The 22,975-nt window shown below is 26.1% G+C and overlaps 1 protein-coding gene across 1 annotated transcript; it reads right to left on the reverse strand.

Moving 5' to 3' along the window:
- Positions 1–10,881: 10,881 nt before the first annotated feature.
- Positions 10,882–22,466, reverse strand: LOC122847660 (cilia- and flagella-associated protein 43-like). The gene is made up of 6 exons (XM_044145473.1): positions 22,421–22,466; positions 21,962–22,300; positions 21,134–21,874; positions 19,766–21,061; positions 17,708–19,703; positions 10,882–10,900 (listed from the first exon to the last, which is right to left on the reverse strand). The coding sequence occupies exons 1-6, from the start codon at positions 22,464–22,466 to the stop codon at positions 10,882–10,884; spliced, it is 4,437 nt and encodes a 1,478-aa protein (XP_044001408.1).
- Positions 22,467–22,975: the final 509 nt, after the last annotated feature.

The following is a 22,975-nucleotide window of genomic DNA, read 5'->3' on the forward strand; positions in this document are numbered from 1 at the left end:
TAGAATCATTTTAATTATCAAAAAAAAAAATAAATAAATAATTAATCAATAAAATCGAATTTAAAAAATAAATAAATAAATCTTTTCTACGCAATATAATTCATTAAGCATCACGTAATTAATGAACTTGGAAAATCAACAAAGGCAATTTTGTTATTTTCTTTTTTTTTTTTTTTTGAAAATATATAATAAAGCTTGCACTTTACTGTGCGCTTAAAGTTATATAGAAAAAAAAAATACTCTCGTAAATTAAAGTAAAAAAAGAAAAAAAAAAAAAAAGACTATAAAACGTATAAAAAAATGTGTACGTTTTTTTTTTTTTTTTTTTTTATTAGTCGAATACTGAAGTTTACAATTGTAATTATGTATAAACCGAACGCTATATGATGTATATTATAGATCAATTATTAAAAAAAAGAAATTTAAAAAAAAAAAAATCACTCATCATTATGAAAAATAAAAATATCTATATATGAAATAAAAAATAAAAAATAAAAAAATCTATATATTGTGTTTTTTTCTTTGTTGTAAATAAAATATCCTGTTGAACCTTAAATCACACCATCGTAAATCAAGAAAGCATGAAAAACCAATTTTCCAATCCGGAAAATTAATATCAAAAAAAAAAAAAAAATTGGATCCAGCCATTGGAAAATAATTATTTTTGATTTTTTCAGAGGAAATGTTTGATTCGTTTCGGAGAAAATATTTTTGGTTATTTAAATTTATATTTAATTTATGATTATTTGAATAATAATTTCGAGTTTTATTATTTATTTTATTTGTAGGTCATTTTCATTTGTCTTGGCATCGGAGGTCTCTTCATGAGACACGCAAAAATAAAAAATATTATCCTCCAAGGCAGTGTGTATACTTGTGCCCCGCCCATCATCATCTTGGTCTTTTCTCAGCAAGGCCAAAATACTGAAACTAAATGAGAAACGACCGGTCGTTTATCAGAAAAATCTTTAGCGTCTCTGAGTTAAACCTCGCGAATGAGAGAAGTGAGAACGCCTACCGATCCGTCCTCAGTGATTCAAAAATTTTACCCATTTACTCACACAAAAAAAGACTATCATCTATTTTTTTTTTTATTTCAAAATAATAAAATGCAAATATTTCGCAGTCATTTCATCTTTAAAAATCAACTACTACAAATATTTAAAAACTTTTTAGAAAAAAATATTTAAATTATTTATATCATAAATGTAATTTTTAAAATATAATTATTGATTACTATTTTATTTGAAAAAATGTATATAATTATAATTAAAAATGAAATCAAGTTGAAGGATATAATTGAAGTAAGAAGATTGCATTTATTGGTGGACATAATTTTCCCTGGGACCCTGGTTTATACTCCTCCTTCTTCAATCATCTATACTGACTCAAATAATTCACATGATACTTGTATTAAATATGATATGATGGATATACACATACCAGTCTCTCAGGATTTTTTTTTTTTTTTTTCCATCCAAGTAACAAGATGAAGAAAAAATAAATAAGGTTTTTTTATTTTATTTTTTCAACATTGCACCAGCGATTGCCATGGGGATTAGATTAGCACCTTCGATTCCCTCGAGGCTAACTTAACGAACAACCCGGACGCGTCATAATAATACAGGTGCATGTGTATCCCAGACAATCATGTGCAATTCATACTCTTTCATGTACTAATTTTAATTTTTTTTTTATTTTTTATAAATTGTTTATTTTGTAAGTTGTTTTAGCATAATTTGTGACAAAAAATTTAAAAATCTCTGCAGTGATAATTAATAATTGAATCGATGCATTTTTTGGACAGTAAATTTAATTGCTAAATTGATGAATTTAATTTTAAAAAAATATATTTGAGCTTTTTATTACTTGGAAATAAAAATAATCCAAAAAAAAAAAATTATAATAAATTAAAAAATGAATTTTATCAAAAGCAAAAAAAAAATTAAATCTTCAAGTGTAAAAAGAAATTATACGTCAACCTGCATGCACTTGGTTTTTTTTATTATTTTTAAAATTTAATTGAACTTTTTTTCTTTTAAATTATTTAATAACTACCAAATATTATTATTTTTATATTTGATATTTTTGTTAAGATATAATTCAAAGATGTGCGTCAGTTGATCAAAAATTACAAGGGACTAATGACGAACAGAGGCGTGTTTGGGCTATAAAAAATATATATAAAAGTAAATCACGCATCGAGACACACAAAATACACTTAAATTAAAAATAAAAATCTGCCAAATACATATACATATACCCTTTTAATATTTTTATTTTAACTATCATTATTTATTATATGATTTTAAAAGTTTTTTTTTTTTTTCTAAACTTTAATAATAATATAATATTATGAAAATATATTTTAGACTATTTTTAAAATTTTCCATACAACAATAATACACTCTTCTAATAAAAGAAAAAAAAAAAAATTTTTTAAATCAAAGATGAAAGACTGAATCCATATGTTTCTTGAGAGTTAATAAAATTTAATAATCAAATTGCTGTCACGCGATAAGGTTTAATGCAGTCTCAAAGTCTATGAATTTAAAAATATATCTAAAAAATTAATGTAAATTTTTTAAGAAATTATTATTATTATTTAAAACGACATATATTTATACATGACATGATTTTTATTGACTGAAATTTCGTTTTTTTTATTTTTATTTTTTAAGGATGCGCACGATGTTTTGGCAGGCTGCAATTATTCGGGCCACAACCTGCTTTGCTTCATAAATTATTTCTTCGTTATATTGGCTGTCACACTGCTGCATACATACACATATTTACACGTGTATATATGTATATATATATAGACAGAATGGCCTCAGTCCTCGATCATTAATCATCGCGATAAATTATATTTTTATAAATATTATATGCATGCGTAGAAATATTGATTTTTTTGTGATACAAAAAATTGAAAAAAAAATATATATTTATTTATTTATTGTTATAATAATGATGATTTAAATTAATAATAATATTATAAACAGGCCTGTGGGACTATTCGACCAGATACTGATTTAAATTTGATAAAAATTATATAAATTAAAATTTTTTTTTTAAACTCAAAAAGTTACTAATTATTTTATTTTTTTTTCTACGTTTTAAATTATATTTTCAATTGACAATTTAAATGTTTAATTGAGAAATTAATTGCTAATTTTTATTAGCTTTAAAATTATGGTATTATATTTTTTTTTTAATATTTTTTGTTAATAATTAAATAGCTTGAAAAAAAAATTTTAATAAATATTTAATTTAATGGTTCTTTATTTTTTTAAACAAATAATAGAATTATTGATAAATATAATTTTTTAATGATGATATATGATGGAAAAAATATTATTCGAAATTGATATGAACAGGGTGATTGGAATTTTCAACCCTGATCCAGACACACTAGATCTACCGACGAAAAATATAAAAAAAAAAACTTATATAGATTTATTACGAAATTTAAAGATACAACAGACAGGTATGTATATTTCATAAATATTTTACAAAGCTTTTAGAAATTTTCCTTAGGATATATAAAAAAAAAAGAAAAAAAAAAAAAAAATAGTTATCTAAAAAGGAGCCATAAAATTACTTTGAACAAGCCGAAGGACAATTGTCAGGAATGTTTTTAAAATTTTCCTTTTTTTTTTTTCTTCTTTTTCAATATTATTCTTATTTTATCTGTGTGCAAAGGCTTTTGCAGAAGGTGTTCCGACTAATAACATAGAAGAGGAAATAAACATCCACTTAATCTAAACTTGATTTAAAAAATTTCTCGACTAAGCGTGAATATCACTTGCTGATATCTAAAAATGATAAATAATGATCGGTTTGTAATTTTCGTCTCGTGCACATGTCGCGGATATAATCTTGCATTTAAAGTGTCTGATAGTCATAAAATCATAACACGTGTGATATTATAATAATAATAAATTTAATGGTTATAAATGAATACTAAATATATTTTTAAAAATGAATTAGACTACATATCAACAAAATTTCATTCAGTCATGGTGATTTTAATCATCGTTGCTTAAGGCTTGTTCGCGGTCATTTTATGGATCACGAATATACTAAAATGCGGCACCTAAAGGGTGATGTTTTTGATGGATATATAAACAACATATATATATATCAACACGTGTATTATATTATACATGGCGCTACCAATTACGCGCACGACCGTCATGCTGATATGCGCCTATATCCGGTTATTACAGCGTGACGAAACACGCCCTTTTCAACCCCTCTTTTTTCGCTGTTAAATGAAAATAATTTACAAATTTTAAAAGAAAAATTAACAAGTAGAAAACAGAAATAAAATATATTTACAACAATGTAAAAAGGAAAAAAAAGATTTAAATTTGAGAAAAAAAATAACTGGAGGTACCGTTATTTCCGGCGTCACATTGACATGAAAATGTTTTTCCTTAAGTGTTAGCTTTTTATTTTTTATTTTTTTCTTTTTGCCAATTTTTCAAGGAACATCAAATGTCTGTGATTTCTATTTTTTTCAACCCCTGTCAGCTAGTTTTTTTTTTTTCAAAATTTTAGTTGTAATGTTTTGAAATTTGAATGGTGTCTGGCTCCCACTGTCTTTACAATAGTAATAAAAAAAAAAAAAAGAAAATGGGTTTTAGTAAAATTGTATAGCCACTTAAAGAAGCCATCAAGTGTCTATAATATCAACAACAAGCCTCGGTTATTACCGCAATAAAAATGACCTTGTCCTTGTGGACGAAAAAAAAAAAAAAACCCAAACTTTTCCCAACCCTTGGGATCTTTTTTTTTTTTTTTTTTCTTTTTTACTTTACCATAACGGAATTTTTTAAATTCGAAAGTTGACATGTTCATTTTTTTTTTCGTCAATTCTATTATATTCTTCAACTTTCCAATTTTTTTTTTTTTCATTTTCTAATTTTTTTTGTAAAAAATATTTTGATATTTGAATAATTTTTTTTTATTATTTCTCTTAATTTTTAGAAAATTTACAGAGACAAAAAAATAAGCAGGGACTTGAGAATTTGTGGTACAATGTAAGGAAAATTATTGAGACAAGTAATAAAAAAAAAAATTTTGAAATTCTAAAATATAAATTAAATGTCTAGATAAATTTTTGTGGCATAAAAGATTTTTGCCACAAAATTATAGTGCTATTTTAAAATTTTTTGTAAAATTTTTTTCTGTGTATAGATGCTAAAAATGATATATTATTATTTTAAATATATGAAATAAAAATGTAAATCAATGAAAAGAAAGAAAAAAAATAAAAAGCAAAATTTGTATTTTGAGGTTTTCCGGTGGAGACAAAAATAAAAATTGAAAGTTATTTTTATTTTTTTGTCAGTTGAGAATAGTGACATTGCATGTGATCAAACCCACTGGGCACAGGTGGTCAAAATTTGATTCGTTCACATCGTGATTGTTGGTTCAATGAACAATACAATGATACATTATGACAAGATTATTTCAAGGGCATATTTTGGTCGGTCCAAAACCGCGACAAATATACGGACACGCAACGATTCGCGTCATTGGATTTTGTTTATTATTTATTTTTTAATATAAGAATTATATAATTTATATTTCATGGACAAGTGAACTACCAAACACTCCACCTGTCTTCTCCAAATGATTAAACAAAAAAGAAATATATATACGCATTCAATTGATGGAACAAAGACAATTTTATATTTTAATAAAATAATAAATTTCAAAACAAAAATAAGAATTCAACATCTGCTTAAAATATTGAATGAATGATGATTTAAAAATCTGAGAAAAACCAATGAAAGTGAATATAAATGTCCATTCAAATATAAATAAAAAAATACAAAAAAAAATTCATAAAACAATGCACCAAATGTCAAGGATATTGCAAATTTTTAAATAATCATCAGTGTGTCATTTTTTTAAATAAAAAACTTTAAAAAATTAATCAAAATAAATTATTAAAATTAAAATCTTTTGATACAAAAAAAAAATACTTAAAAATTTTAAATGAAGAAGCAATTTTGTTGGAAAATAAAATTTAGTGTGTCAGATAAGTGTAAAAAAAAAAAAAAAATAAATAAATATACTGATAGTCCTGGAGTATGTCCATGTTTCTGTTTAGCAGTAAAACGATCATCATCATTATCATCATCATCATCATCATCTTTATCCTCATCTTCTACTTTTCGTATTAATGTTAAAAATATATATAAAAAAAAAATAAATAATTGTATTTTCAAAAAATTAAATCAACTTAAATATCAGAAAATTCAAATAAAAAAAAATATATTTTTCAAAAAGTGCGAGTTTAATGGTCAAGGCTCGAAAAAAAACCCTAAGCAAAAAGAAATAAAAAGTTTGAAAAAAAAAAAAAAAAAAAAAAAGAGTGAACATGTAGCAATAAAAGTAACAAAACAATTGGCTCCAAAAGAAAGAAACTCTTGCATTTGAGTCAAGATAAAAAACGACCAGAAAATATATCCAGAGACGACAAACAAAAAAAATAAAATGTAAAAAAAATAAAATAAAAAAAAAAGAGATAATAATAATAAAAAAAGCAGCCAGCACTCAGTTGGCCGTAAAACGTCCTCGGGAATGTCACTGAATGATGGACCGCGGGACCGGCCCCCGGTAAGTAATTCTTCGGCAATTACATAATTACTCGTGGTTTAAGTCCATGGAAGGTTTTGAACTGCGCGACGCGAGGTCGTTACGATATTTACAACTACGTAATGGCTATGCCTCTGCTTGAATGTTGATATATACAGCCAAACACAGAGAAGAGACACAGAGAGAGAGAGAGTATGGTGGTGCAAAACCCCTCGAGGGACCGACAAGTAAAGGTAAAAGACTGCCACCAAGACACATACACTCAAGGTCGTCTTTTACATTACAGGTGAATCCTCACAGTCGTCAAATAAATATCACGTTTTTCAACTTTATTTATTACTATTTTTTATTATTGGTGTTGTTATTATTATTATTATTTTAAAACAACAAGTTAGTCAAAGAATTTTTTTCTTGCAAAATAATATTTATTATTATTGTTGAGTTGTGTTTTTTTATTTTTATAAATATTTTGTAATTAAAATTTTTAATACCTTGGAGATTGTTTTTTTTTATTTAATAATTTTAATGTTTAATGTGACTGATGATTTTGTCATTTATTTGTTAATAAATATACCTAATTGTCGCTATTAAAAAGTGAAAATTTTATATTTTCATTATACTCAAACTTTTTTTTTTTTTAATAAAAGGATAAATTATTTTAAAATATTCGCGGGCTCTGATTTTAATTCTCACAGATGGCGCGGATCAAAATTTGATAATAATAATAATGGCGGAACTCAGTATGACAAAAAAAAAAAAAAAAAGAAAAGGACGCGTAATTAATTTGCTAAATAAAAAATAATAATTAAAATGATTACAGTGCTGTTTAAATAAATTGAATAAATTACGATTTAATATAAAGTAAGTCAAAGAATAATTAGCAAAGATTTAAATATTTATAACCAGCTGAATAATTATTTTTTAGAGATAAAAAATTAATAAGATTGAACCAGTTGCCCCATGTGGTCATCAACAACACCAGGTATCCAATACGCATTGGACAAGATAACCAAAAGTGATGTTGTTGATACGATTGTGTCATCAAAACCTAGCTAGTTGATAAACCCAAGTCTGACTAGTGATGAATCATTCAACTGTTGACTAATAAATTCTACGTTTGTTGATAATACCAAGTGGTTTTATTTTTTATAAATTTGTGAGAATTATCAACAAGCAATATAATAATTTTTTTGTCAATAGACTGATTGATTAATTAATTGTGTTTGTATTTTTTTTTTTTGTTAAACTAGATTCAACGTCATGACGAAGGATGATCCTGCTAAAAAAAGCTCTAGATGACACGACACAGCTAAAACAAGCTATCAATCAAAAATCCGTTTGTTTTAATTTATCAGAACGACCTGGAAGACTTTATCATAACAACTAAGAAGACTAGCGACCTATAGTAGGTACTAGATCACCTCCTGGTGTGCCAGTTGTCTTCTTGATGACAATAGCCACAACGACCAAGTAACGAATAAAAATTAATTGACCTAAACTATTCAGCATTAATTTAAAAAAATTATTTTACAACATGCTAAAATGTTTAATAATCAGGTTAAATTGTTTCAAGTGCACCAGGTGATGACGTGATAATAATAATTTTTTTTTTTTTTGCTCTAGATTAAAATGGCTTGGGTTTATATTTACGTGTGTGTGTGTATGTATAAAGCTCACACATACAAAGATGTTGGATTGCATCATCGCATACTAACTCACGACAATTCAAAGTACGGCTTGTCGACAAAAAAAATTAACAATCAATTAAATATACGCATTTAATTGATGCACGGTGATGACAGCTAATTTTTTTTTGGATAAAATTAGCAATTGTGTTGGAAAAAATAGTGAGTACTTACATAATGTGAAAACAGGGGACACAGGACAGAAATTTTGAGCAGCCAACAGCCAGAAATGGTCAAGCAACTGATGAAAATAATAAGGTAAATTAATAAAAAAAATTAAATAATTAATTTTAGATGATATATAAATATGAACAATAAAAATACAAACATTTTGTGGAAATAGGTTCACAAGAAATTCAGGATTCAGCGGTATGAAAAATGCCATGGCGTCACTTTTTTTTGGAGTAAAAAAATTGCAAAAAAAAACGAGGTAATTTACTCAAATTTCAAAATATTCATTAACCAACGCGATCTTGATGCAACGAGCTATAAAATGACTATATTTTTGTAATTAATTTTCATTTGCAAATAATATAAAAATAACGAAAAATTGGAAGATTTTTTTTCCTAAACTACACACGAAGCCGGACACACGAATAATGAATATCATTCCAAAATGGCGGGTGATCATTACATTGCAAATTTTTTTTGATTTGCTAATAGAAAAAAATATGGCGGCGTTAGATAAAGCGCGCGAATATTATTATTATTTTAAAATAAAATAACAAATTATTTTTAAAAAAAGAAATATAATTAAAATACGAATGTTAATTTTGAAAAAAATTAATTTAAATCAGTTTAAAAGTGCGATGGATAATTTCTATTGTTATTTTTCGAAATTATTGTTGAATTATAATTTTAATTGACAATTATTGTCTTTAAAAAAATTAATATTTATGAAAAAAAAATTATTTTCATATCAGGAATTTAAATTTAAAGGAACGGTACTTATTATTATATATTTATTTTTTTTTTTTGTTAATATTAAAAATTCAAAAAACAATAATAATATAAATTAGTTGAAAAATTTATTTAAATTTATAAAGTACCATTTAAAAAATAAATTCTTATTTTTATTTTTATCGAATTACCACTTCAATTTTGACTCAATTTTTTCGTGTAAACTTCGAATATTTAAAAAAAAAAAAAATTGAGGTAATATACAAGAAGATGGTTGAAATTAATGAAAACGAAAAAAAAAATTAATGACACACGTCTATATTGAAGTGGAGTTTAAAAAAAATAAAAAAAAAAACAAATTGTACACGCGATGGTGTGTTTCTTGGGCAACTAAAAAAAAAAAAAAATGATTATATTTTTAATGTTTAAAAAAACTCCCCAGCAGTATTATCATATTTTTTGTTTTTTTAAATTTTTTAAATTAAACAATAGTTTCTTTTACAGTGTAAATAAATATAGGCAAATGATGCACCTTTGTAGAAAATAATAAAAAATATATAATAATGATCGTAAACCAAGTACACGTACGACCGTTAACATGGAAAATTAGTGACTTGCATTGTTGCAATTGTAGTGTCAGTCTTATCATTATACACAGGTTGTTCACAGTATCATCATCATCATCATCATCATGAATCTCAATGCATAAAAATAATATTACAAATTAAAATAAAAAATTAAAATAAACTAGCAAGTAAAGTTGTCCTATTAAAAAATACAAATACAAAAAAATAAAATATAAAAAAACAAATACAGTAAGAAGAAAATATAAATAATATATTTTCGAAATAAATAAAATATTGAAAAAATTGATTATTAGGTATAGGCCAATAGTAGCTGTAGAATTTTCAAGCGATTATTTTAGAAAATTGCATAAAAAAAAACGAAACAAATGATATTTAAAAAAATAAAAATAATAACAAATGTTGGCAAATAAATAAATATATTTCGCGTGCAAAAAAAAATATAAAAAATAACAATATACGAAAAAAGACAAGATACCTTCGTGACCTGTGTTTAAGCTGTTGTTATGTTAGTCTCATCAGCATCTATACTTTTCATCATATGCATCCTCAGCTTATTCCCATAATATTTTTATTTTAATATATTATTTTTTCATTCGTTCTTTGGTAGAATCGTTCACCGGCAAAAACAACCTTTTAATTCTTATTTGCAACCGTCTCGATTATTTAACTCCTGTGTGTTTTATCCGCATCAAGTCAAAACTCACGCAAACGTGAGAAATCTTCGATGGGATTTTCGGCTTATTTTTGACTTTTAAATTAAGGAGTTTAAAATATTCCCAGGATCACACTAAATATAACAGGGAGACAACAAAAATTAACTATATAATTCAACTAATTTATTTTCTATAAATTTACTTGAATTTTTTTATTATAAATTATTATCCTTAAATGGAATTATATTTTTTAGATGAATTAACTAAATTTGTCAATTATAACTTGATTAAATAATTTTCTCTTCAATTATCAATTGAATAGAAATATTTTTTTTTCTGTTAGATATCTATAATTTATTTATCAAAATTATTTTTATTTTAAATTAATAATTACATCTCAATAGAAATACTATCCATCGAAATTTTTCAACACTAAATTAACAGTCATGTTATTAATTTCCATCTAAAAGAAACATAATATTTAAAATTAATTACTAAATAAAATATTAGATTAATTTCAAGTGTATGATCACTGATCAGTAGTAGTAACATCAATAAACCAATAAATAACGATTAAAAGGTTAAAAATATATTTGATAAGTTGATAAAAATTACGTGTGAATATAACATGGATGAGAATCAAATAGGCGTCAAAAGATCTCTATTCGATACATTCGTCTTATTTATTTATACATATATTTATTTTATTTATATTTTGTTTTTTTTTTTTTTTAAATTTAATTTTTGCATTTTGCTTCCACTGGTTAATCGGTCATCGGTAATAAATTTTGAAATAAATTGCAGCCGCCAGGCGAACCCGGGCGACCCGCAAGATCCTCAAAGTAAACAACAATAATAATTATTCGATACGGGCAATAACTTTGATCATCCCAGTGTGCTAGCTCTCTTCGCACTATACTTCTTATATATATCTGTTTATTTCCCCCTTTACCTCTCTTTCAATCTCTCTATTTTTTATTCATTATTTATTTATTTTTTTTTTTTTTTACATTTATTTTTTCACCGACAACGAGCAAACTCTCCAGGCATGTAATATCTATAATGGCCAGACTCTGTGTTCTACCCGAGTGACCTGTCGGATGGACCGGAATTAATGGCGACTGAGATTTTGCAAGAAATACATTTTAAATTTTTTTATTTACTTTGCAATATGAATATTATTTCTCTGTATTATTGCTGAATCTTTTCATCAAGAAGTCAATCGTTAAACATAAAAAAATTAAATTGATATCTCTTTTTGCACATCTATATTTTTTTAATTTAAAAACAAAAAAAAATGTTTGAATTTAATATATAAATTTAGTGGAGTAGTTGATAGTGTAATTGATCCATCTATGTATTTTAAAACTTAATTAATTAATTTATTATTTTGATAAAAATTAAAACACATTACTTTGTGAATTTTTAATTATTTATAAAATCATCAAAAGTATTTTCATAAACGTCTGTCAAATTTGTCTACCCAGGTAGGAAGTGACGACGGGCACAAGCCTGGGACAAGCCTGATTACCCGGCTCTCGGGCCTGTGTCGGGCCTGAGACACAAGCCTGTGTCAAGTCTGGAATGTTCACGATGTATTTGCTGGTGTCGGACTAGTGTATCGGGCTTGACACAGGCTTGTGTTCCCAGGCTCGATACAGTCTTGTGTTCCCAGGCTTGACACAGTCTTGTGTTCCCAGGCTTGACACCGGCTTGCAAAAAAAATTATAAAAAAATATAAATAAACAATTATTATTAATTTATTGATTTGACATTATTATTTTTTACGCAATACAATTTGAATTAACGATGATTATGTGAACGAAAATAAACGGCGTAACGGGGGATCGATCCTAGGTCTCTCACGTGGAACTCCAATGCTCTATCAAGTCGACCACGGGGGATTCATGAAAGAGTCAGTCAAAATTTTTTATATGAATAAATTTATTCGAGAGTCAATACACAGTCCTTGTAAAAGCCTGGCACGATAGTCAAAACCTAATAATTTTTATTTAAAATGTCTATTTACAATTTATAGATCTAATTAATTAATTTTTTTTTTTTAATTGAATATATGCACAAGTCAAGTCTCGTGTGAGGCTTGGTAAAACGGGCTTGACACAAGGCTAGTGTGAGGCCGGGGAAAACAAAAAAAACACGCTTGACACCGGCTTGAATTATTGAGGGCCTGTGTGAGGCCGGTTAAAGACAACGGGACAGTCTTGTGTCAAGCCTGTGTTAACGAGGCTCGTGTGAGGCCGGGAAAACAAAAACACAGGCTTGACACCGGCGGAATTATTGAGGCCTGTGTGAGGCCGGTTAAAGACAACGGGGACAGTCTTGTGTCAAGCCTGTGTTAACGAGGCTCGTGTGAGGCCGGGGAAAAACAAAGGAAGGCTTGACACCGGCTTGATTATTGAGGCTTGTGTGAGGCCGGTTAAAGACAACGGGGACAGTCTTGTGTCAAGCCTGTGTTAACGAGGCTCGTGTGAGGCCGGGAAAACAAAACACAGGCTTGACACCGGCTTGAATTATTAAGGCCTGTGTGAGGCCGGTTAAAGACAACGGGGACAGTCTTGTGTCAAGCCTGTGTTAACGAGGCTCGTGTGAGGCCGGGGAAAACAAAAAAAACAGGCTTGACACCGGCTTGAATTATTGAGGCCTGTGTGAGGCCGGTTAAAGATAACGGGGACAGTCTTGTGTCAAGCCTGTGTTAACGAGGCTCGTGTAAGGCCGGAGAAAACAATGGGCACAAGCTTGTGTCAAGCCTGTGCTCCCCAGGCTCGATACACGACCCTCGCACAAGCCTGGCACAGTTGTTCAAGCCCGAGAACTCCTACCTGGGTATAAAAAAATAAAAAAAAATAAAACAAGAATGTCGAAGGATGATGATAATAATAGTGAAAAAAGAGTCGAGTGGTTACAAGATCCTCCTGTTGCTAATTAAAAATATACCCCGACAGAATATATTACGTATAAAAAAAAAAAAAAAAACCCAAGCCCATGATATTTTTTAAATTTTTCCCTCGTCAGCCGACAGCAACGACGATGACCACGATGATGATGATGATGACGACGATGAGAAAGCAAAAGAAAAAAAATTAAATAAATAAAATTAATATACAAAAATAGCAAGGATAAAAAATGAAAATAAAAAAATAAAAAAGACTCGCCCACCAAGGGCCGATTTGACACTTCATTATTTGGTCGGGCCCATTTGCTCCAAGAACCTGTCATTAAAACAAGATTAGTCTGGTAATCGTAAACGACCAGTAAGAATTCGTTGATCCTATAAATATATACACACACAACCCTCAAGCTGTTATTTATATTTTTTTATATATTTATCTTTGATTAAATAAATAAAATGTTTGAGAAAAGAATACACATTATACTTGTTAGATAGACATTTAACTTTTAACTTTTTATATTTTCGAAATTTTAATAAATATTTAAACTCATAATAATATATATTTTTTTATATAATAATAGTAATAGTAAAATAGAAATATTATATTTTATTATTTTTGAATAATATTATATTAATAATTAATTGTGAATTTAATGCATCGCCTTCAGCAGCTGGTATATTTAAATTTATTCAATATTCAATATCAATTGATGAATCTCACAATTCATCTTGGAATCATCAAATTTATCATCAATTTATCATTGAAATTACGAAATTATTTTTTAGAAATTTTATCATTTTTCTTAGTAGCTTTTTAATGTCATTTAAATTTAATTTGATATTTTTTTATTTATTGATTTATAAGTCGAGAATATTTTCAACAATTTGTTTATTAATTTCTATTATTTACATTTATTTTTCATTGAAGAAATATATGAATAATAGAAAAATTTAAATAAGAGATATATTTGATTTTTAAATTTAGCTTTTTCGATTCCATCAAAATTTTGATGGACATTAAGGTGATGGTAGTTTTTGATAATAATATACAAAAGTATAGAAGGGTGATGTGTGGTTATTCTAGTGAAAAAGGATGGACAGATCGAATGTGATTTTCACGCAGCATTAAATACAAATGCGTGTACGTGTTTCGCATATAACAAAATGCATAAGAAGCAAGCAAGTAGCTAAGAAATATTATTGCTATTTTTCAATGTATATAAGACAAAGAAGAACAAAAGCATCATTTCAAATTCAGTGAAATCTTGCGAAAAGTAAAGAGGGTGGACTACACACTAGATTTTCATTTTACCCTCTATTCAAACTCAAAACCAAGTACCTACTTTAACCACTCGACATATTGACTTTTGGTTTGTGCATACGTAATTCCATCGAAACATTACTTGCGTAGATTTTATTTTTTTTTTTATATATATATTTATTGATGCCATCATTGTCCAGCTTATCGAGGATAACTGTCATTATTTCGATTCAAAAAATGGTCATTGTTTTTTTTTTTTAAATTTATTTTTATCAATTGTATATCAAAGAAAATATTTAGAGAATGGAAATTATTTAAATTGTAAATTTTGAAATAAATAAATATAAAAATAAATCAAGTCTTAAACTTGTTTATGAATTTTTTTGTTTGTCGAAAATAATATTTTGCAACAAGAGAGATGATCCTTTGTCTCTTTATGACCTGAAAGTGGAACCAATACCATTTCTTTCTCAGTGTCTCAGTGAACGAAAAAAGTAGGCGTAATCGAAAAAATAAAATATATATTAAAAAAGAGTTGAGGACGTAAAATATATTCTATATACTTTTAAAATATATCCAATACCCTCGAGACATTACAACAAGTTCCACAATGTAGGATCAAAATCTCGTGAATAAAATAACAACAATTTATATTTTTTAATTTTATATTAAACATATTTCAATTGTATCGAAAAAAAAACACAAAAAAAAAATTGTCGTAGGTGTAACGCTCATCGAAATTTATCTTTAATATATTTTTTTTTTGTTGTTTTATCAAGTTAAATAAGACAATCAAATATCGACGTAAAAAATATGTCAAAATATTATTTTTATTATTGTTCAATTGACTTGCTAAAACCGTCAATAAAAATATCAAATATATTTTAAAACAATTCTAATTTACCATTACCTCAACATGAAAAATAAAAATAAAAAAATTACACAAAAGACACATGAGCTTTTATATAGGATCGCGTGTTCTCAAAGTTTTTGGCACTCGATGAATATCTACACCTTTACCAACACATTCGAAAAAAAAATATACATTTACAACATAATATACATGAAATTTAAAACTTTGGTACAAGCCCGAGAATGGTGCTTCACACTTATAGCCAACATCAAGAACATTCAAAGTAAACGATAAAATAAAAATAATAAAAAAACGATAAAATAAATGACACCCTCCATGATATAGAATAATGTCTGCAAAGAAATTTTCAAACAAATTTTTCCAATCGAAAGAAAAAAAAAAAAAAAGTAATAACGATCAAAAAAAATTGCATGCTAGTGTTAATTTTTTTTACATTCTACATTTTCATTTACAAACATGATTTTTATTTTTATTTTTTCATATAAAAAAAACCCTCGGAAATCGAAACGCATTAACAGATTGCCTTGAATCACACGCGGTTAACATCCAGACTCTTTTACATTCATGAACCTTTTATCAATGTGATTTGACTATCCACACACATTTTCATATACTAAATATATTCCCATGTACAAATATCAATGCCCCATTAAAATTTGCATTGATTTGAGTGGACCAAATGCATTTTCATCTCGAGGAAAAGCCATTCAAGTGGCTTTTTCACATGTCCAATAAACAAAGCCTCATAAATTTAAAAAAAAAAAAAATAATCAAATACTCTGGTATTGAATGCCACTTTCAGGTCAATAATACCAATTGAATTTGATTAAAAATTAAAAATTAAAATATTAAAAAACATAAATTAATTATAAATTTAAAAAATTATAATATTTATAAATTTATTAGATGTTTTTTTATTAATTAATTAATTAGTAACGGTAAATAAATAAATTAGTCATTGTCGATAAAATAACACAAAACGTGTAAATTTATTAAAATAAAGTTTTAAAAACAAAATACATTTTTATTTGTTTTTTATTTATAGAAATTAATGGGTGATAATAATAATAGTTGGAAAAAATATTAAGAAATTAGCTTCCGCATTATGATGAATTATTTATATGTATATATAGTTTGATGAATTTAGTGAGATACACACTGAGGATCGTCGATCGATTAACCACGCAATTATTATTAATCGTTAATCAACGGTATAAATATATATATATAAATAATTAATATACGCGTGAAAAATTGTATTAGTATTGCGTGCTTATGATTGGATTGTGATTATATTATAATCCATGAAGAATAATTTGTTGCTTGGTATTATATATATTTTAAAATTAAAAAATAATAAAATTAAAAATAAGGATTGTATTGGTAACTCCTTCTTTTTTGTTTTTTTTTTCGCTTGATTATACCTTGGGGGCTGTAATTGATGATTAATTGATTTCATATATTTGTATAAAGATACGTTTGGGAATTTAAAAAAAATTCACTGTTGTGTTTTAGAAACGAGTGTCAATATTATAAGTGATTTATAATGATTATTGGCAATCAAAAGCTGTAAATATTTACTCAATTTGTTATTTCAATGATACGTTAAATGAATTATTTTTTTTTTTAATTATTTTCATTTAAATTTGATTGGTATACAGTTGTTTTTATAATTTATTTATTGGCATAATGCTTCTAGCATTTAAACAACACGTCAACGCATAATTATTCTAATGTAATTGAATAAAAAAAAAAAATAGAAAAACAAAATCTTTGCTAAGATTATTCTATGAACCTTAGAGATTTTAAAATCTTTCAGTTTAAAATTAGCAACAATATGCTTTAACAGCTTTTTTTAGCTCAGATAAATAATTAATAATTTTTTTTTTATTTTTTATTTCGTCAGTAATATATCGATGATGATGATATTATTTTTTTTAATTAATAAATTTTAAAATATCTTGATCAAAAGATTTTTTGATAGATAATAAATTTAATTTTTTTTTAAACAATGACTTTCAATAATAAAATTTTTTTTAATTCCATTATGAGTCAAATGACTTTATGAGAATTGTATAACTGATTATTATTTATTTTTTTAAAAAATTAATCTTCTTCAGCGTTCAATACACGAAGAAACGAGTATCTTGGAAATTTTCTTATCAATAATAATTCATTTTCTTTCATCAATTCTGAATTTTCAATAAAATATTCTTGTATTTTTCTTAACAACTTTGATTTTTTCATAATCATTTTTAATTTCGTTTCATTATGTTTTTTAAATTCATCTTCCCCTAAAATATCACGTTGAAACTCAAGAATCCATCTTGCAATATTTTTTTTCTTAATTTTTTCATCCATTTTTCTGTTCTTTTCATTAGTAATATCAATTTTTTTTTCAATATTTTTTACTTTTAATAACCAATCACGCAAAGATTTATTGAGATTGCTTCTTATTGCCTCAATTTCATGCTCAAATTGCCGAGATGTTTTATCAATAATTCCTACATTTTCTGACGATTGTTTTTTCAAATAATCATAAATATTTTTAGTTACAAAAAAATTACTTATTTCATACAAATCATCCTTATAATTATCAATTTTCTTTCTACGATATTTATGTTCCCATTCTTTGTAGATTGTTCCACCATGGCATTTTATTGTTCTACTTATTTCTCGTATTTTTTTGGAACCAGCTGACAATATATTGTCATTTAATTTTTTAATAACATTATATATTATTAATTGTGCATTTGATGCATCATCAATATAACCCTCAACTGGTATTTCAACTTGTCCCATATTAAGTACCAATTGAATTTCACAGTCAGTCTCAAATTCATCACATTCATCGTTAATTTTTTTAATTTCTTCATCAAATCTACATGATTCTTCTCGACACATTTCAATTTTTTTACAATGATCAATCATTAATTTTTCAATGTCATTTAATTCACTTATATTTGCTTTTATCTTCATTTCCAGATCAATTTTTAATCGTCGTAATTTACACAACTGTTGCCAACTTTCAATTTCAATTGATTCTGGAAAATCTGTCGGTGGAATGTCGAATGCCTCTAGGGTTCTTAAATATCCAAAACAATCTTCAGGCAAAATAACATCATCAGTATTCATTAAAATACATTTACCTAATTCTAAAATATCAGCAACTGTTGAGCTTTTTAATGACACCTTTGGCCTTTTATTATATTCTTTTTTAATAACATCAAAATTTTTTTGTCCAAGCGTTGAAAATTCAGCAGTAAATTTTTTTAATAATAATTTTTCTTTATTTAAATATTCTTTACGTTGATTTTGTAATAGAGGAATTTTTTTTTTAATTATTTCATCAATATCTTGAATTTTTTTAACATTCATTTCATCAATTAATATTTTATTATTCAAGTCTATTTTTTTTCTAAAAGCTTCAAGAAAATATAACACTTCAAGATGTCCACGTGCTCGTATTAAATTAATTTGTTGAATCGCTGATTCCAACTTCATTTTCATGATAAAAAAATTTTTCAAATGATTATTAAATTTTTCAGAATCACGTTTTATTAACTCCATTGTTTTTAAATAATCAGAGTAAAGAATTTTTTTGTATTTATCACGTTCAGCTGATAATTTCTCAACAGAGCTTTCGTATTTTTTAACTGACAAAATATCATCGAGATTATAGTCTTCAGGTATTTTGTTAATCATACATGATGGTCTTGGTATGTCTTTTTTTATGATGTCCTCCCATCGTACTTCCATCACTCCGTCCATCATAGCCATCAGTGCTCTTTCACGAAAATCATCAGCTAATAAAAGTAGTCTCAGCTTTTCTGCTTCTTCATGTTTTTTCATTAAAATATCTTGTTCTGATGGTGATATCCAAATCTTTGCCTGAACCTCATCATCATTAACTTGAATAACTGACTCTGGTTTCTCCCTGGATGTCCAAGCTGGTTCTTCTGGAATTTCTTTGACATTTTCATTGAACATTAGCTGTAACTCTGAATCAATGTGACGAATTTTTAATATATAGCTTTGTATTTTTGATATTTCTACTTGTTTTGATGTCACCATGTCACTGAATATTTTATTAAAATAATTTTTCAACTTTTTTGCATCATTCATTAGTTGATCATTCAATTGGAAACGTTCTTCAAATGTATAATCTTCAAACTGTGAAAATTCACAGGAAGAATCAATGAATCTATAAGTCGTGGTTCCTAGAAAAATAAAAAACAATTAAATTATAATTTTAAAATAATTTTAATCAATCATTTTTCACCTGAAGCTGCATAAAATTCTTCTATATTATTTTCGTCATCTTGCAAATGATCTTCATCATTTGGCAAATCATCTAGACTTTCTGGTTTTTTTTTAAAACACTTGTTGTATTTTTTTTTCAACATTAAATATATTTCAGGAATATTTTTTTGGCTTTTATATTCATAAGAAGAAATGAATGATTCTATCAACCTTGTTGTTTCGATTTCTTGTGGATCTTCTGTTTCTGTTGAATAATTTTTAATCTCTGTATCACCGTAAATTTCGAAAATTGATTGATCTTTTATTTCTTGTGGATCCCACATTTTAATTTTAATCCATTCTTCAATTCTTTTATAATCATTACATAAAAATTTCAACTGTGATAATATTTTTTCACGTTCTTCTGTTGATGAATGTATTTTTTGTTGTCTATAATGAAAATTAAGATCAAAATGTGAAATTGAAAGTTGCTCAATATCTGGAGAAATTTCATTTTCATCTAGCATATTTGATATTTTATTTTTAATTTTATTCAAATCATCAATCAAAGCTGATTTTAATTGATAAAAATTTTCTGATTTTTGTTTTAAATCTTGTGATTTTTTCCAATCAATCCAAGTCATACTAAATTGATTTTCCGGTGGAAATAATAAACAATCGTCCGACAACATGTCAATAATATTTTTCTTAAAAATCGAATAATCATAAAAATATTTTTTTTCATTTCCATAATTATTTTCTTCCAGTTCAAATGTCGTTAACATTATTTTTTTATAATTATCAATATTTTTACGAAATTTCATACAAACTAGAGATTTATCATGACCAAGAGCAACAATCAAGTCTCCAGATGTTCGACAAATAGCCATATCAATACCTAAATTTTTTCTATGATGTGTCATCAAAGATATCACCTGTTCAAATGAAGATTCAATCTTGAAAACAATAACAAGACCATCATAGCCATAAGTCGTTATTACTTCACGATTTGTTGATAATTTAATACCACGTACTTGATGCCCAGTTGTAACAACTCTTGATAAATCCACACGTTCATCATGTACCTTTAAAAAATGTAACTTATTCGATAAATATGGAGTTGCAATAATTTCCAAACTATCACCAGGTGCATAATGAATTGACTGATATGCTGATGGTAGCTTTATCATACTTTTTGGTACCTTAACTCTCCCATCATTCAATTCAACCTCATAAATTAAAACGAAACAACCAACTTGTATTCTTTTTAATGCCATCAACAGTATCACTATTTTTAATTTACCATTTACTTCATATAAAACAACATCAATCATAGCTTTATCAATATTAAATGAATAAATATTTGTAAAAAAATCATCACCAATTGTTACAAAACAATAACAATTACCAGATGATTTTTCACCAATAAACAAGTGTCTACCACACTTTGAAAATTTCAAAACATCAAGTTTATTTTTTTGCAATAAACATTTACGTATAACACATGGTTCTTTTGGTTTTAAAATACTTATTAATGCAACTTCTCCAATATTTGTTGTAACGACAATCAATGGAAAATCAAAATGTGTTAATAGTTCAATTATTTTACCATCAACATCAATGTCAAATGAACTTGATTCCCTGCCACATTCAGCATTAATAATAGTCAATTTTAAATTATCAACAACTGCCAAATGATATCCCCAAGGATAAATAAAATTAACAAGCTTATAATTATCACCGAGATATAATTTTTGATGAATCACTGGTTGTTCAGTTGAATTTTCAATGATATTTATTTGATTTAAATATCCTTCATGTGTATAGTAATATACTCGATCCTTTTTTGTTGGATGACAAGTTAGTATTGATGGTTTTAAATTTGTTTTAATACACCATTTACGTTGCCAATAATTATTTATTGGATTTTTTTGATAATATCTTATTTGGCAAAATGTTGTTTTTAGTATAATACCACCACGATACCAGCATATTATTGGTACTTCATAATTTGTACACAATGTACAACGTTGAGAAAATATAACACGTTTTATTTCACAACTTTCTTTGTTTGTTATATAAACATGTCCATGATTATCAACAATAGCAAGAATTGAATTATCATGATCATGTGACCATTCACAATAAACTGGTTTATTATTATTTGACAATAAAATTTCTTCATTTGATATTAAAATTAATGGCGATGATATTATTTTCCATATTAATAATTTACCAGACAGCTTTCCGAGTTGTGCAATTTTTGTTGGTTGATTTGATGATATTTTAATGATTTGTTCTTGATAATCATGGATTTTAGTTGATATTGATTTTAGCTTTTCACCATTTCTCCATGACCATATTGTTAATAAAAAATTTGGCTCTTTTCCAAGTGTTAATAAATATTCAGTTGATGTAAATTCAATTGAATTGTATCCATTATCATCATGATTAAAACATTCTGATATTTTATTTAAATTTGGATAATTATAAATGAGGATTTTTGGATTTGGTAATTTTTCAGATAATGCAAATATTTTTAATAAAGGATTTCCCGATAAACAACATGCACCATCTTCATTTAAACAATGATAAAGCATTATTTTATTATTTTCAATGTTGAAAAATACAATATAATTTGCGGTATTCCATGCCATAATATTTTTATCGACCCAAATAATTTTATCAATATTACCACCACGTATCCAGGCTGATTGCCAATGATCAGGTAAATGATTCATTTTATTAAAAAAATTAATTTAAATTATATAAATATTATCAATTATTTTTCACATTTATTGATGAATTTATTGAAGAATATTTGAGGGTTAATGACATTGACAAATGACGATAAAGAAATAATAAAATCATGATACTTTAACAAGCTCATTTCAATGTGTTTCAAGACAAAACACATCGTCAATGATCAGCGGGTGCCATCAGTGTATGAATATATGATTTTTAAATTTTAAATAAGAGACAAAAGCCGATTTTATTTTTTTTAACGCATTTATGCGGCTCATAAAGACCCCCATGGTGTTTCCATGATGAGGTCAAACAGCAGGGAGTCATCTTCAAGTGAGTAAGATGATCAAAAAAAATCTTATCTCTGTATATCCGTGATATACCGACGATCACCTCAGGCTTGTTTTTTTTTTTTTCATTTTTAATTTTCTTTTTTCCTCAATTTATAAATGATAATAAATTAATAAAATTATATTTTTATATCAATATTAAATAATAGGTAATA

Source organism: Aphidius gifuensis, linkage group LG1 (assembly GCF_014905175.1).
Source record: "Aphidius gifuensis isolate YNYX2018 linkage group LG1, ASM1490517v1, whole genome shotgun sequence".
NCBI classification, from domain to species: Eukaryota; Metazoa; Arthropoda; class Insecta; order Hymenoptera; family Braconidae; genus Aphidius; species Aphidius gifuensis.

Coding starts and splice junctions, on each gene's coding strand:
- LOC122847660 (XM_044145473.1), bottom strand. CDS start 22,466: ATGAATCATTTACCTGATCATTGGCAATCAGCCTGGATACGTGGTG. Junction 21,875..21,961: donor ACAACTCGGAAAGCTGTCTG/GTAAATTATTAA, acceptor ATAATAAACCAG/TTTATTGTGAATGGTCACAT. Junction 19,704..19,765: donor AGAATTTTATGCAGCTTCAG/GTGAAAAATGAT, acceptor TTATTTTTCTAG/GAACCACGACTTATAGATTC.